The sequence below is a fragment of the Patagioenas fasciata genome, chromosome 14 (genome assembly GCF_037038585.1).
Source record: "Patagioenas fasciata isolate bPatFas1 chromosome 14, bPatFas1.hap1, whole genome shotgun sequence".
NCBI classification, from domain to species: Eukaryota; Metazoa; Chordata; class Aves; order Columbiformes; family Columbidae; genus Patagioenas; species Patagioenas fasciata.
In genome coordinates this window covers 11,706,683-11,722,640 of record NC_092533.1, presented here as the reverse complement: position 1 = coordinate 11,722,640, position 15,958 = coordinate 11,706,683, and the positions used below count along the sequence as shown (strand labels likewise).

The following is a 15,958-nucleotide window of genomic DNA, read 5'->3' as shown; positions in this document are numbered from 1 at the left end:
TGGAAAACACTCTGCTAATGTTGATCAGGCATCAAAGGTTAAAATGAACTTACTTAAAATCTTAAAGCTGCAGCTTTCTGCTTTTTCAAATAGGAAAGCGAAACTACTACCATCTCCCTATTTCTGAGAAAGTCATGATGTAGTGCTTGCGAAGCTGTCAGAGGCACTGTTTGATCCTTTTGTTTTAGCAAGTTTCACACACTGTAGTCATCAATCTAAACTGATAAAATGCTCTTTGATTGGTATAATCATCTCACCAGTAAAGTGTACAGGTGTTGATTAATAAAATTTAGCTTAGTGCTATTTTTTACTGAGAAGTCTAGATACTAGCAAATGTGGGACAAATACTGGTGGATTCTTAGTGATAATCTGGCATGAGTTTGGTTGGTTTGTTTTTTCAAGGGGTGTTTGTTTTGCTATCTGTATTTCTGCTTCAAGACAAACCTGAAGACTGTCCTCTGGTTGAAAAGACAGCAATGCCTTTTTCTCCACATGAAAGCATCTCTTGCATGCTTTCTAGAGAGCCTAGATAAAAATCCCACCTTTCCTTTCAAAGCATTGCTTTCCTGTATAGCAGGGAGTAACTTAATCACATGCAGAATGTGAAAACAAAATGTGCCAGTTGCAGAACACAAAATGTAGTTGCTTCTAGAACTGGAATTAGTGGTGGCTGATTCCATTTTGTGTTCAAAGCAGGGAATCACTGTGTTATCAGCATCATCTCCTCTAGAGCATGTTCTTGTGGGAGTGAATCAGTCAGACAAAAACCCACCATCCCTTAGTTCAGGTTCCTAAAATGCTTGCCCCGTGTTTACCTGTGCCTAAGTCTACAGGTCCTTCTGTGTAGCTGGTTAAGCATTGAATATGATGGGCACATTCTAAATCCCAATGTTCTAAGATGTCACAGTATTATTCACACTGGAATGTACTAGCTGACTTGAACTGAAATGAGGAGTAAGCCTGAAAAGATCCCTTATTGCTTCTCAGTATGACCTCATATAACAGAAGAGTCTGAATTTCAACTAAACTGTTAAGTCAGTGGATCTGTTTGTTACTAGTACCAAAAGAATGTCTCAAGGTTGAACAGGTTTCAGATTTGACATGTGTTTTTTTTTTTTTCTAATTAGAGTTCAGCATTATACTTTGCCTTTGAAACAGAGTAATATATTGAGCAACACCTGGTCATAAGACACATGCAGCCTGTTTTGGCTAAACTGATGGAGCTGGATGAAGCCTTGTTGTTGCAGCTTAGTATTCTCTATTGAGAAGAAAATAGAAAAAGTAATTAAAAGCCTTTTAAAATTCAAGATATCTGAAATTATTCAGATTATCAAGTAACATTTGTGTATACAAGACAGATGTCCTAGCTAGTTAATGAGTAGCTTGTGAGAGGACGTAGCTAGGTGGATCCAGAGGGCAAGACAGCTGGAAAAAGGAGTCTGGAAAGGGAAAAGCTTTGTGGACAGGGTGTTGGCCAGAAGTGTTTTGGAACAGTGAATTCAAAACCTGTTGTATTTAATTCCTGCTGTGTTCAAGAAAACAGGTTTTCACATGCACGCTACCTAAATAAGAAGATTGCATTGAGAAAATTAGACGCTACAAATTTTCCTATGGGAGTCTGTCTGTAAGACCTTAAATGTCTTCTAAGAATTTGGGTCAAGAGGAGATACTGATGGAAGGAGAAAATAATGACAGCATGAATTAATAAGCAATAGAGTGATTTTTCTCTTGTTTACAAGCTTCTAAAGTTCTGCCCTCCAACCAGCAATAGAGCAAAAGCCTTATCAGGTCTTGCATGTTGACACAGGCTTTGGACAGAGTATTGTGCTATTCTATAGACAGAAGCTGAATAGAGCTTCTGCTACATTGGTGGTAGGCAACATTTGAACATGGTGAGCATGTATCATATCCTGAAATACTCGGACTGGAGCAGCATCGTTAAATGCTCTGTTGCATCTTCTGATATTTGCATTCTGATTTTCTGAGTATTTGTCAGATCTCCAGTAATGGGGTAAGCATTAATGCTGAGGATAACGCAACTGAAAAAACAATGCTTTGTGTTTGTAATGTAAAGAAAGAGAGAGCTAAGGACAATCAGCACTCTATTTTATTTATTTGTATTGTAGTTCATTTTTCAGTGCACTGGAAGAAACCGGCGTTACTGCCTTAAGCAATCCTTTTGCTGGTCCTTTTGTAGACTATACCAGAAGCAGTAGAAATCTGGAATAAAGAACAAACCAAAAATCTGGTTGAACAGTGAAATTGAACCTTCAGTGTCACAAATGATGAGACCTGCTGCCTGGCTCGCAGAACCTGGCATTACCAAAGGAACATTTCCCGTGTGGTAGAAGACATATCTAGAAAATAAGCTGAATGTTCTTGTCAACTCTGAAATACACATTGCAAAAATATTCTTGCACAACTTCTAAACAGGGGTTTAGGGATAACTGTAGTGTATCCTGTGTTAGACATGGCTTCACTAACTCCAAGTTATCAGGGTTTTAGACAAGTGAGATAATTGTTCTCCAAAAGCAATAAATGATTAACATTCATACTTTCTGGAGAGTGTTTCTTGATTCACAGAGTGAGTAACTTCTGGTTAGGTTTTGTTGAAGATGTGCTTAGACACGGAACTGGCACAGACATAAGTCAATTCAGGAAAAAATTTGAGAATCAGAAATCATGATGTTTGACAATTGTATGTGTTTTGCAAGTTTTACTCTAAGTATTGTAGTTTCAGTAATCTCACAAAGCTACGTTGCCATTTTGTTGACAGAATGGGATACTACTTGAAATCCAGCCTCTTTCTTATTTCTTGTCGTTTTGCTTGTTTTTTCCTTTGGTAAGACTAAGGAAATAGTGTTATACAGAAATTCTGTGAGGAGGTGCAGATAGATAGTTTTCTAAGGATGAAACAAAGTTAATAACTTTATAGAAACATGTAAGTAGTAGGCAAAAAGTTTTATATATATTATCTTTACTCTTGAGGCATAGGCACAGTGATTACAGTCAAAGACATAGCACCTTGGGAACATTCCAGTCTGAACATTCCAGTACAGCTATAAAACTGTGTGTCTGTGCCCAAGATGCAAGATCTACATTTCTAGTTTATCAAAGATGGATTATTTGGATTAAGCCTGCACAAAATTGTAGATTACCTACACTGAAGGAAAAAGTTATTCAATAGTTTTGCTTTACTTTTAGATAAAGATTTTATTTTTTCTAAATTCAAAATTTTAAGCCTGCTGCTCTTGAGAGTTTTTTGTTTGGTTGGTTTTGGTTTTTGTTTGTTCTGTTTTTATAAACTAACGTGGATATTTGAGAACTCACCTCTACTAGCTTTCCTCCAGAAATCTCTGAGGTGTGATGATAGTTGGGAAAATCAGCTACTAGCTTCCCATCTTCCATTTTAACAGTTGCCTGTAATAGAGAAAAGTTTAGCGTTCCCTGGGATTACTGGTATTTATATTATCAGATACACTGTAAGTATCCATACACCTGATGCTTAAAGTTTTTACTTTTAAAAAAGCAGAAGTTGTGTATTACACATGCAGCTTCATGAACAGCACTAAAATCCTTGTACCTTAGTTCTTAAATGGTCACAATTTAAGTAGTAAACTATTCATTTAACAATACATGCAAGTTTCATATCTAAACAATATTCATTCATAGCTCTAAAAAATTCTGTGACTACACGCTATGCTTCTCATTTGGTCCTCAATGTTTTATGTGGTTCTCTTGTTTTGCCGGTGAAGTAAAAGGCACAATTGTATGAGTTAATTTTGAAGTAGCATTCGCAGATGCTAATAACCTTCCTGCAAGCAGAAGAAACATCACTGTGGACATGCGAATCTTCTACCCTAGATCCTGCGTTTCATCTCTCTACACTAGAATTCATCTTGGTCATGTAATTATAGGTGAACATGACTGCATGCTCTGCAGTCACAACTTTATACTAAAATATGTGCCAGTTGCTATAAGAACTGCCTCTGTATGGAAGAAGTAGCCAGGATGCTACTATGAAGATCAGCTGACTGCCAAAACTAGATGTGTAGTTCATTACAAACTCAGCCTTTGTCTGTACAGCTGTTCAGTCTTACCTATGCTTTTAGTAATAAAGACAGATGAGCCAGTCATATGCAGAGCAGAAAAAAAAGTAATTTGCAAAATGAAGAAATGACTGGACTTTTTTTTACCAGAGACAAGGAAACCATCTTAATAGTTTCTGTATTGTTTAGTGACACTATACTGAAAGGCCGTGGTTTCTCTGCTGAGAGCCATTTACTCTGCCTCCATCTTTGGCCCCTTAATGGGCTTTGGATTGATGAAGTGCCCAGGGCCAAAAAGAGAATGGAATTTGTAATATTTCAAAATTGTTAAGTTTGCAATAAATTGACCAACTAGGATTGTGCCTTATTCTATCTGTTAGGTTTCAGAAAGATTTCTCAAAGCCAAAGACATTTCTTTTTCCCCTCTCATAATCAGAAAGGTATGAGTTAAAAAAAAGCATTCTGGCAATCGTCTAATGCTATTGCTGTTCTCAGTTTGTCACAGCTCCCTGATGCAATCACTGGTGTTCCTGTCTCTTCAATATGTACAAGCATTTATCCAGTAACCTTTTGTAGGGTTCTAGACACCTTACAAATGCAGAGTTTAGCTGACACAAAATGTTGTATCCATTTGAGTAGATGAGAAATGAATGTGGGTAAGCAAAGTAACCATTTTAGAGCAGGATTTGTACCAAGGTTTTGTCCATGGCAGGAGCAGATGACTATTGTGTAATCTTCCTTCTCGCTAGACATCACTAAGTTTCAAGTTCCTCTGTACTTCCAACAACAAGGAGGATATAGAGATTTCTTTTTTTCCCTTTCACTTTACAGATTCTTTGGTTTAAGGTTCAGGCTCAGGTGACTTCAAAAGGTCAGTGCTGCTGCCAGGCCTGGGCAGAGCAGGGATCACAGTGCTCCCCTTGGGCCGTGCTGCTGCTGGACAATGACACAGCTGCCCACCCGCTGCTTGGAGTTTCAATGAGCATTATGTTTGCTTGAGCTGTGACACCAGTAGATGCTTGACACTTTGCCCTTGTTCTTTATTAGTACATACAGTTCTGAAGCCTTATCTCTCTTTAAAATCAGATTTAGATATTTTGCTAGGGCCATCAATAAATGGGGGAAAAATTTATATGTTTCTAAGCTATGACAAATAAAAAAAAAAAATTAAGGAAGATGTCCCTGAGACAGATTTGATTTTTACCCTAAATTAAAAAACAACTGAGACAGCATAGAACTTAAGAGTTAACTTAATTTACCTTGAACTTTCTAGCACCCATTGTCTCCATGTCCGCTTCCTTGCCAATTGTGAATGTATTGGTCGTGGTGCGGCCTCCTGGGAAATGCTGTGTCCAGGTGAAGTCATTTCCATTCTGCACCACCTCAGTGACTATTTTGCAATTCCTTCCCATTTCAGCCTTGTCACTGGGGAGACCTTAATCAATAGAAACATACAGTTTATCAAATGTAATAGCCTACCAGCTGTATTTGAATTGAAGCACGCTAATGGTATGTTTGTTCTCAGACATGAATGTCTGAACATCTGATTTGTGGTTTTTTTGTTTGCTTTTAGTTTTGTTTGTTTTTTCTTTTTCTTTTTCCAGTGGTATCAAAGCTCTGAGTTTAAATTACTATTATAAAGGAAGATATAGGCACAACAATGCATTTGCTAAAATACTAAGTTTTGGTCTTGCATTCTTTTTCCCTGAGAAACAACACACAGAATAAATCTATAGATACAACATATATATAAATATTCTTAATCTACACTTGCAGATGTGTGGAATTTAATGTGTATGAACTTCTGCCTTTGCTATTTAGCTGCACATAGCTATTCTCTATTTGCTATTGCTTTCTAAATAAACGAGCACAAGCACAGATCATAGTGTCCCTAAGAGCTTTTACAGGGTAATCTCTGAAACAGGTTTGCACAGTCTTTTGAAAGCATCCGCAGAAACCTGTTCCTGTGTAAGACTTTTGAGAAGCATTTTCATACTAAATTTCTACTCACAGTGATAAATACTAAGGACAGAAAAAGTGATGTTCATGATCCTTATACTGCACACATCTTAGCCCTTCCTTCTGCTGCCACTGCAAAGGAATACCGCTCCTGTAGAACAGGACTATGTCCTGTGGCTGACAGTGCTTGTAAGAACGAAAACCGTCATCTCCTTGCTGAAGCACAGAGCATTCCTACCAGCCTTGGCCCCTGTTGATCTCAGCACATTTTAATAAAAAAACCTTAGTATTTTTAATTAATTTATAATCTTGAAGGCTTACACCCCAGACATACTTACCAATTGCCTTCACAAACTCATCGTAGTTCTCATCGCCTTCGAATTCATATTTGCCTGTGAATGCCATGTTGCCCTGGTGATGTGGCTGGTAGAGCAGAACAGCAGCTGGAACAAAGAACAACGGAGAAGTGCAGATGGCTCGAGGGCCTCGTTTTTATACACCAGCCCAAGCTGTTCAGCCCACCTACACCCACACCCACTGGAAATATACTTTTATGATCTATGTGAGTCACTAGCACGGATGGCATTGACCTGTATGAAAATTACGGTTACAATTCAATTATACATCCTTGACAATAACCTGGAAATCAGCATAAATCAAGGACAAAAGCTTGGTTTTGGTGTTAGTATGTATTTAAACAAAGTGATATTATTTTTACTTTGAAGATGCCACTGATTTTGCAGTCAGGATGGAATAATGACAAAATATGTTATAATGAAATAGGGAGAAAATGGCTTCAAAGCAGTGTCCTGAGATCACAGCTTTGCTCTATTTGGAAGCATATCCTATATTAGCTAAAATATGAAAATAAGAAACAAACTGCATAGATTCCTAAGTAATTCTGGTAGGACAAGGGCTATTACAAGATTCTGGGTAAATTACTGCCCCTACAGGTCTTACCTTCTCTCCACACAGAAAAAAGAATTATTAAATATTTTACACTACCTGGATATAAAGTCCATTAGATTAGTCCCTGGCACCATGCTCCCATACCTTATTTAATATCGAGAGACAAATAATGCTTTGTATTGTTTAACAAATGTTTGTACAAAGTACAAAACAAATATACTGATTTGGAAAAGCAGAGCTCTGATTTATGTAAGATACCTATATGTTAAAGGTCAGGGAGGCTGCTGGGTCATTTGGAACATAGACAGGAGATGTCCTATGCCTAACAAACCCATTGCCACACACAGAGAACAGGGCAGGAAACTCTCAGCTGCTGTGTCTTGGCATAGCCCCACTGGCTGAGGATACAGACCAACCATTTTAAACCTGAACAAAACATCCCTAGGATTTATGTGAAATGGTTTCATAGACTGGAATTTTATTTCATTAAAGTAATATATCTGAGAAGGAACAGAAAATCTACTTTTCCCTGGTTTTATAGAAGTCCAGAAAACTACATAGCAGCATTCAACAAGTTTTGTTGTATGCAAGTGGGTTCCTTTTCTTAAATGCAATTAATTTAATCCCACATGCCAATGCAAAAAACATGTCTATTTAGAGTCAAGAAACTGATCTGAAGAAGAACAGAAAACAAAGGTCTACTAAGTTTCACCACTGCTGTCTTTGTTATACTTTCAAATTGATGTACTCCATGTCTGTATTTCTAATTAATAGACTTATCCATACCCCACCCTGCCAGAGAATGAGACAAACTTCAGTAATCGGATGAAACTTAAAATGTTAAATATCATAAATCATAGTGTATCATTACTGTAAAACTGTATAAACGAGAAGCGTTGCTACATATAACAATTTATTACTGATAACATTGGGTTCACATAGTCAGTTGTGCACTCCCTCAGCCTGGGCTCAAAATCCTTCCTGTTGGGCAGTGGGGTTTAGTTTGAGAGCTGTTCTACCCAGCAGCTCCCAGTCAATCCCAGCTCCTCTGGCTCCTCTCTCCTATGGTCACACACTGACTGTGTCTCAATGCGCCCTCACAGATTTAGGACTGGATGTAGACCAGCATTAAATTCAAGAGGAGCTAGAAGTAAGACAGCCTGTACCCAATTGTTTAGTCACAGCATAACAGTGTCCACAAAACTCCTGGAATTAGTATCGGTCAGGGGAGATTTAAGGTTTTGTTAAATATACTTGCTATATATACATATATATTTAATGGCATATTACTTGTCAGGGTGTGTTGCAACTCAATGACAAAAACTCTCTTTATTTTGTATTAATATTTTATTTACTAAGTTGCTTTCTTTCATCCAAAACCTCTGCTGTCTGTAAGCTATGCAGCCTTTAAACCAACTACAGAATACGCAGGGCATAGGAGGTCTGAATAGGAAAACATTTCATGTCTCAGGAAAAGTTCTGCAGTACCAAAACTTTTTCTTAGGGGGAAAAATGAGAGGGATTTGAGAATAACACACTGACTGATGGGTGAAAAGTCTGAATCAGGCAAGAAGGGAACTTCTAATGGAAAAGAATTTTCTGACCAGAGTAAGCTTCAGAAAAGTCCCAGTCAGTTTTGTGAGAGATTATACCTGCGGACTGGAAAGGAGCCTACCTCATGGTTATCAGTTGGAAATTTATATTATTTCTGTCTTTTTTTCTTTTAAATTAGCTACTTCCTCTCTGAAGTCTGAAAGTAACTTCAAAATCTTCCATCATCTTTTGAAAGGAAAAATAAAACTTTCAAATGGAGATACGTTTTTTGAAGTGACAACAACCCTTTTAAAACTGTTTAGGTGCATGTTCCCAGCAGGAAAGCAGTTTTCTAGAACAGATGCAAAAAGTGAACAAGAGTGAAGCATAACAAAATCATGGTCAATTTGTGAAATAAAAATCGAACAAATGTCCTAGGAATTACTGCTTTCCCACCCCTAACCCTTCACTCTCCCCATATTTACTCAGCTTTAAATTGTACCACGCTGTGCAGTGGCTGTTTATATTGTGCTGGAGTTCATGATGCCACAAAAGCCACACCATCTGCTGTCTGAATGCAGTTAAAAGGATGTCTCCATACTGGAAGTAGGAGAGAGGCACATACCTTCCCTCTGTGAACTTTCTCCACACTCTTTTCTGTGATTAGCATTCAAAACACAAGACTGTGGGAGAAAAGTACAAAACTAGGGGTTTCTATATCCATTACAAATACATAAGATTCAGGAAAGGAACAGAGAAACTTGTTTCACCACCAGTGTTTCCTTTGCACTTTTAATTTAAAAGTGTCTGTAAAATGATTCTGACTGTTCTGCAACCATATTTGACACTCGGTTTTTAAATTAAAACTCCTTCAGCTTAATCCCAAGATTCCTGAACCTAATGACCAATTATGCAGGAGCAGACAACTGAAAAGGAACCTTTATCAGTTGGACCCAGATGCTCTATAAAGAAAAACAGCATAAGCATGGAAAACAATGAAGTAGCCGCACACACAAAGACGCCTGAGTTCTTACTGCTATGATAAAGCTAAGCAGATACTAGTTAAACTACAACTGTGTAAACTCTGTGCCATTAAAAGAGGCAAAACCCCCAGTAATTTCAGTCATACACAGATTCAAAAATATCATTCACAGAAAAGTACCATCAAGCCTATTTCATACATGAGAAAGCTGAAAGAGTGAGAAAAAGTGACCTATTGGAGCTTAGGATATAGTGAATGGATGATGCAGCCAGTAAGAAATCGTAAGTCCAGACATTAACACAGTGTCCACAGGACAGTACATTAATTTAAACATTATTATAATAAACAGGCCCTTTGAAGCAAACAACAAGAGCTCTGAGCGACCATTTCCTTTCAGCGTCACCTGGGGAGTTTTACACTTGCTCCACCGATGGGCTGTGAGACTCTCTAAAGCTGCTGAGCAAGTCTCCAGTCTCCAAGTCTCAGATTCTTGCCATCTCCATGTGGCTCTGAGTGCGCTGGAAGGCACCAAGTTTGCAGCCCCTCCTGAGCTTTTGGGGAACAGGTGGCTGGTGAGACTGAACTCGGGTCTGCTGAGCACCAAAGGCCTCTGCTCTGCACCAGGGTCTCCATGTTCCAGAGGGACATGCAGAACCCTGGGAAGAAGGTAAACGAACTCAAGCCATAAACTCTTGTGTTTACATAAAATTATTGGGGGACAATGCCACTGATGTAGTAACACCACATGGACCTTGGAAGATAGATCAGACTGGATAAGAAAAATGCTACAGTTCTGTGAAACAGGAAAAAGATAATCAGATTATATGAACAGTTCCAGAGCTTTTATGTTCTCTCTATCTATAAAGATCAACTTATACTGATAGCTATTTTGTGATCTGATATAAAAATGCTGACATCTACACAACTCTACAACAGTCTGAGCTTGCCTGCAGTGGGAATATGGTGAGCATGGAGCCAGTGTGTAGTACAGTGAATTACCAATGAGTAACTATTTGACTGGGTGGGTCACTCTTGCCTTGCACTAAGTACGAGTTTATTCACCTCCAAGGAGCTGTACGCTGCGCTGTGCATGAGAGTTCCAGAGCAGGTTACGAACACACAGCCAAACAATAAAGGTAAAGCTACACATGCTAGTAAATATTAATAAATGTGCCTGCTCTGCTTGGCTGCTCAGGATCAGAATCACTTTAGAATAAGCTTTGAGCAAATGTGCCATCATCTGTACCTCTCTGTGCAGAAAACTTTTCAATGTACGTTGTGAATTGCACCCGTGTTTCTGCTGACTTTTTCTGAAATAAATCCTTATTTTCATTCCTGCCTTTTTTTTGGTTGCAAAAGGTAATGAAATTCAATCATGTATTTAAGAATGAAGAATTCCACTAAGTAGTCTTCCAAATACCAATACAATGGAACAGGCTGCTCAGGGGGGATGTGGAGTCTCCTACTCTGAACACATTCCTGTGTAGCCTCATCTAAGTGTTCCTGCTCTGGTAGGGGGACTGGACTAGATGATCTCTTGAGGTCCCTTCCAGTCCCTAACATTCTGTGATTCTGTGAAATACCGCGTCTGGACAATGTTTATTCCAAGAAAAAAAGGATAGAATCCCTCTGACTTTACTTAAGTTATGGCCACTTGCACAATTGCTAAGGTTAGTCACCAAAGTCCCTATCTCTTCAGTTTCAGTTAATACCAGTATCTGTTTAATGACCTTACAATTTGCATTTACAATATTTATTATTTTCTCTTCAGAGCCATGAGTATGTAATGCTGCTTTTGCATCTTGCTACAGCCACGCTTCATCCTTGGTGGGCTGGGCACTGAACTAAATGGTACAGAGATCCCCAGAATTACCCAGTGAAAAAAAATATCTATGTATACATGTATTTTAAACACATTACATGTATTTAATCCATTCCAAATACTACAACATAGAGCCTGCACAATGCTGCAATCAACCTGGTTATGTTATGCTTTTGCTTAACAGAACTCAGTTGAAATTAGACTGAATTAACAGCTATGACTGAGACCAGTGGAAAATCAAAATAAATTTCCCTGGCACAAGATGAGAATCATAAGCGAGAAAGGCAAAAGAATAAAAAGCTTCAGGTGTAAAAGCTGAAAAGAGCTTTCAGAAAGTGCCTATTACCTTCAATGTACTCAGCACTATCTATCGTTTTCAATGGAGAAAAATGCAGCTGTTCTTTATGTAGGTCACAGAAAATATCATTATTCGAGAGGAGCCTGTTCCTGCCATCTGGTGGCCGACAGGGCAGGGCCATGGGCCAGGCAAGGCGTCCCTCACCTCACCCGTGCAAACCCCTGACTGCAGTCAGAGCACACCAGGGTTTGCCACAGCTGCATCTCCAAGATGAGTCACCGACCCCTTCATTCTCTATCCGGTGTGAAGGAAAAAAAAAATCCCCCCTGAGCTGGTTATAAGCAGCTCAGTAAGATTCACATTAAATGCATCATTTATATTTATACAAAATTATATCATTATAAAAGCAATCATGTTCATATGTTTCATTTTGAGACAGTTCTAAATGAAGATTTCCTAAGCACTGGGTTATGGCACCACTGAAATATCACACTGTATTAGCCCTTGCTTAAATACATTTGTATTGCTATCTTGGCAATCAACAACACGCAGGATTGCTTCATACAGATTTAATTAAACATGATTGATCCGAGGACAAATGCTGGTTTCCCTGAATTCAGTGGGAACCAGCTACCATTGAACTAATACTTCAACACAATGTAATGGATCTAAATTTAGGTGCAAATGCTATTTGTGGCAGGCTGGCATTTGTGAAACCCACAGAGAAACACAAATAAGGTGTGCATGCTTAGATGGAACAGCACTGTTTGCAGACAGAAGGCAAGGAAATGTCAGAACCTTATTCTGCGTGGTCTAAGGTGCACAGGGTTTTGACACTGAATTTGTCTGAGTGGGGAAAAAAACCCAAAACAACCCAAAAACATGTATTCACAGCTGTGCTTACCTAACTTTGAAACCTGAGTCACTGAGCTAACATCAACACATAGCAAATCTCATACTTGAATGTATATGGTCAGGATTATGGGCAGGAATCAAACCAGTAGCTACAATGAGAAGTTATGCAGAAAGGCTCAACACTGTATTTGAATTCACCAGGATGATGGGACTTGCAACTGTGTGGCTGTTGCAGTCAGTCTGCATGAATAAGTTGTTAAAGAAGTAAAACTCTTGTGGAAGCTTATACCCAAAGGAAAGGTTCATCCAAAGCAAGCAGTTAATTCCCTCTGGCTCCCAAGTCAGCTACCTCTGATATGCAAAACAGCTGAGTCTTCAAATGCTAGTAGGAACAGAGGGAACTTTCAAGAATCAAATCAAAGGCCTTGGATATCTTTACTTTCAGAATTTACTTGCCATGGAGTCATAAATATAACGCTTTTGCATTCTTTTTGTCATGTCGGAGTCACCCTGCCCTTGAATGTCTCCCAGCATGCTTTAAAGTTTATTAACCTTTCAGATGTGTTCTATAAAGCTAACTGAGATATACTCAAAGAGAAAAATGGAGATAAGGAAAGTAATTCCATTAGTGAATGAACTAGGCTAAGTGACTACCTTTGAAGTGCTTTTAGAACTGGAATGCAATTGAACAAGAAGTACAGATTCAGAACAAAAGTAGGAACTCTCCAGTGAAAATAAAGTTACACTTAATGATTCTTTCAGAATGAAACTGACTCAGGAAAGCTTGTAAATTCTTAATACTCAGCTGTATCTGGCAATTATTCAGCAACCCTCCGTAGTAAATGGCTAATGATTCCTTTGGTATTCAGAGTAATCATTCACAATGAATTCAGAATGAACTTATTTCGTGTTAATGTAATGTGCAATTCCATGGGAGTCCTATTATAATGTTGCCTTATTAAGTATCCACTTAGTATAGTACTAGGTGTTACTATTCTAAACTCATAAGCAGTAAAAAAATAATCACCAACAAGAATTATTGAAAAGTTAATGCTTGCACAGAGTCCATATATTTAAGAGAAATGCACCAGCCAGCTCTACAGGACTCTTACAGGTGACACAGTACAGATTCTGTCCTTGCCATGGATGTGACATTCTGATGGGCAGGATCTGCCTAACAAAAACAGGAAAGAAAGGATCCTACCAGAAGCTGAGAGACAAACATTCGCAGGGGAGGAAGGCACAGATCTTCCAGTATTTTTGGGACACCCCAAAAGGAAATTTATTTCTTGCCAAAACACTCAGGAAAACCTTCAGTCTGTTTGGACCTCCACAAAGGTAGTTTCCAGAGAGCAAGATAACCAAGTGATTCATTAAGACTGTACTAGCTGGCATAGGAAGAATCTGTAAGAAGTGTTTGGTTCTGTTGCCCCTACTTGGTGCTCCTGATCTCCGAGCGTTACCTCAATAGGACTGCTGAAGTCTGTTTCGGGCAATTAAAAATAAAAGATAAAATAAAAAGGTATTTTTCAGCTAGATCAGTGCTCTGATCCAGTTCTTCACACGATCACACCAACAGCTGTATAGGCATAATGCAAGTGTTGGTAAGGAGAAGAGAACAGCTGGTGGGATATTGGCACAAGGTGGCTATGCCACTGAAAAATCCTCACTGTAATCATGGTCTGAGTTATACTTTATGATCTGTATTCAAATAATAAAGAAGTCTAAACTGATAATTGTAAACAAGGTTCTGGAGAGGAAAACCAGAAAAATACTCATGTTAATTGAGCTAGTTCAGGTCCACTGAACAAATTTTCTGCAAGCTGAAGGCTCAGCACAAATTTTCCAAACTCATTATTTCCTAGTGTCTCTTCAGAGTCCAACACCCAAGTAGATCAAGTCAGCACTCCTGGACTCAGAGGCATCAAAACAAAAACTAGGAAGAAAACCTCTGTTTTCATTGCAATCTTTTCTAGACTTGACAGTACTCTATACAACTTCTTGTCTTTGTTACTCTAGCAGGCAGTTTACTGTCCCTACGACATAAAAACGCTTTAATTTCTAGTTTAAATTATTGCACGGTTAGTCTAAGCCTGTTTGCACTTGTGCCAGCATTGCCCCATCCATTAAGAACTTCTTTCTCTGAGTTTACCACAAACTGCTTTAGAGAGCAGTTACATCCTCTTTTTTCTTCTCTGGTAAATAAATGGGGCTAAGGCATGCAACACTGTTGAACACTTCTCAAATGTCAGACTTTTTCTTTCTCTTATCATCCAAGTATTCTTCTTCACTCACTCCAATTTCAGATAACCTTCTTGGAACAGAGGTGACTGGGGCCTACAACATTTTCCAGCTCAACAGCAAGTTTCACTGGTACACTCCCTACCTTTTAAACCAAGATCATTAACAGACATACTAAAAGGTTTGGGTTTTACAGGAAGATCGATACCAGCAACTTCTTGTGAATCTGATTGTTCTTTCTTTGGGATTCTTCCCTTTAATTAGTTATCATATACTAAGTTTTATCAAGTGCATATAATTCAATGGTAATGGGGACTTAGAGCAGAAATACGAAGCTATCTTGATGATCAAGTTTTAGTAACGACAACAACAGAAGACGTGAAGATTTTTGTTATGCCAGTTCTGACTCATGTTAATCTGAAAATACACAGTAAAACTAATCTCCTACTATCAATTTGGCTTACACAAAAGTGTTAAGATTTCCTTGAAATATCATTTTCGGATTAAAAGCCACCATAGAACATTCTTAACCTCAATGGTTTTAGTTTAACACAGACAATTTTTTGAAAGTTGCTAAAATGAAAGATATAGTTTAACCTTATCTGTAGAATCTTCCGGTAAAAGCAAACTGAGTTAAAGATACTACCTTTGTCTATTTCTCTGTTCTATATATTTATAATAGAAGTCTCTAACAGAAAGTCACTATATTTCTAAAGACAGTTTGTGATATCACTCAAGATAGGAATCATTACAACTGCTCTTTCAGACTTTTCTGAACAAAACCCAATAGTCATCTCCCCTTTATCTACATGTGATGTGTTGTAACGATTTTATTACTTAATAGTATCTATATGATTGTACTTGCTGACACATCAGGACAACATGGCTCCAAATGGGAGCTTATCCTCAAGGTAATCTAGTCTAATTTGGAGAGTTCTCTCACATGGCTGTGGTCCTCTAAGCGATCCCCAGTCACCATCAAAATTGGGGAAAAAAGTTATGTACCAATATAAGGTGAATGTGTACTGTACCTGCATTTAACATTAGTGGGAACTGAGAGCAGGGAGGGCAACTGAACACAACAGGCTGTCACCACCACAAAAATAAAATTCTTTCTTAGCCACAATGTATTTTGAAAGTATCATGCTCTGGAAGCCTCTGCTCTACAGCTATAGTTGCCTACAAAATTTGCACAGTAATTTATTCAAATGAGGCTTAGAAGGCAGCAGGCTGAACATGGGATGAAGCCAGGACCCAGTGTTTCAGGAACTTATCCTCTTTCTACAACACAAACATAAGTTCTCACAGCT

At 38.4% G+C, this 15,958-nt stretch overlaps 1 protein-coding gene across 6 annotated transcripts in view; it reads right to left on the bottom strand.

The window, feature by feature from the left end:
* Positions 1-2,089: 2,089 nt before the first annotated feature.
* The window catches only part of FABP6 (fatty acid binding protein 6), a 38,250-nt gene continuing 24,381 nt past the window's right edge, over positions 2,090-15,958 (bottom strand). For 5 of the 6 annotated variants that reach the window (XM_065849096.2, XM_071814789.1, XM_071814788.1 and 2 more), the window contains 4 exons: positions 6,347-6,451; positions 5,309-5,484; positions 3,331-3,420; positions 2,090-2,220 (listed from right to left, as the gene is read on the bottom strand). In XM_065849096.2, coding sequence (XP_065705168.1) covers positions 2,167-2,220; positions 3,331-3,420; positions 5,309-5,484; positions 6,347-6,451 — 425 coding nt within the window. In that variant the 3' untranslated portion in view covers positions 2,090-2,166. Of the gene's footprint in view, positions 2,221-3,330; positions 3,421-5,308; positions 5,485-6,346; positions 6,452-8,592; positions 8,755-15,958 lie in introns of those variants that run through there. The other variant, XM_065849100.2, reaches the window with a different exon arrangement.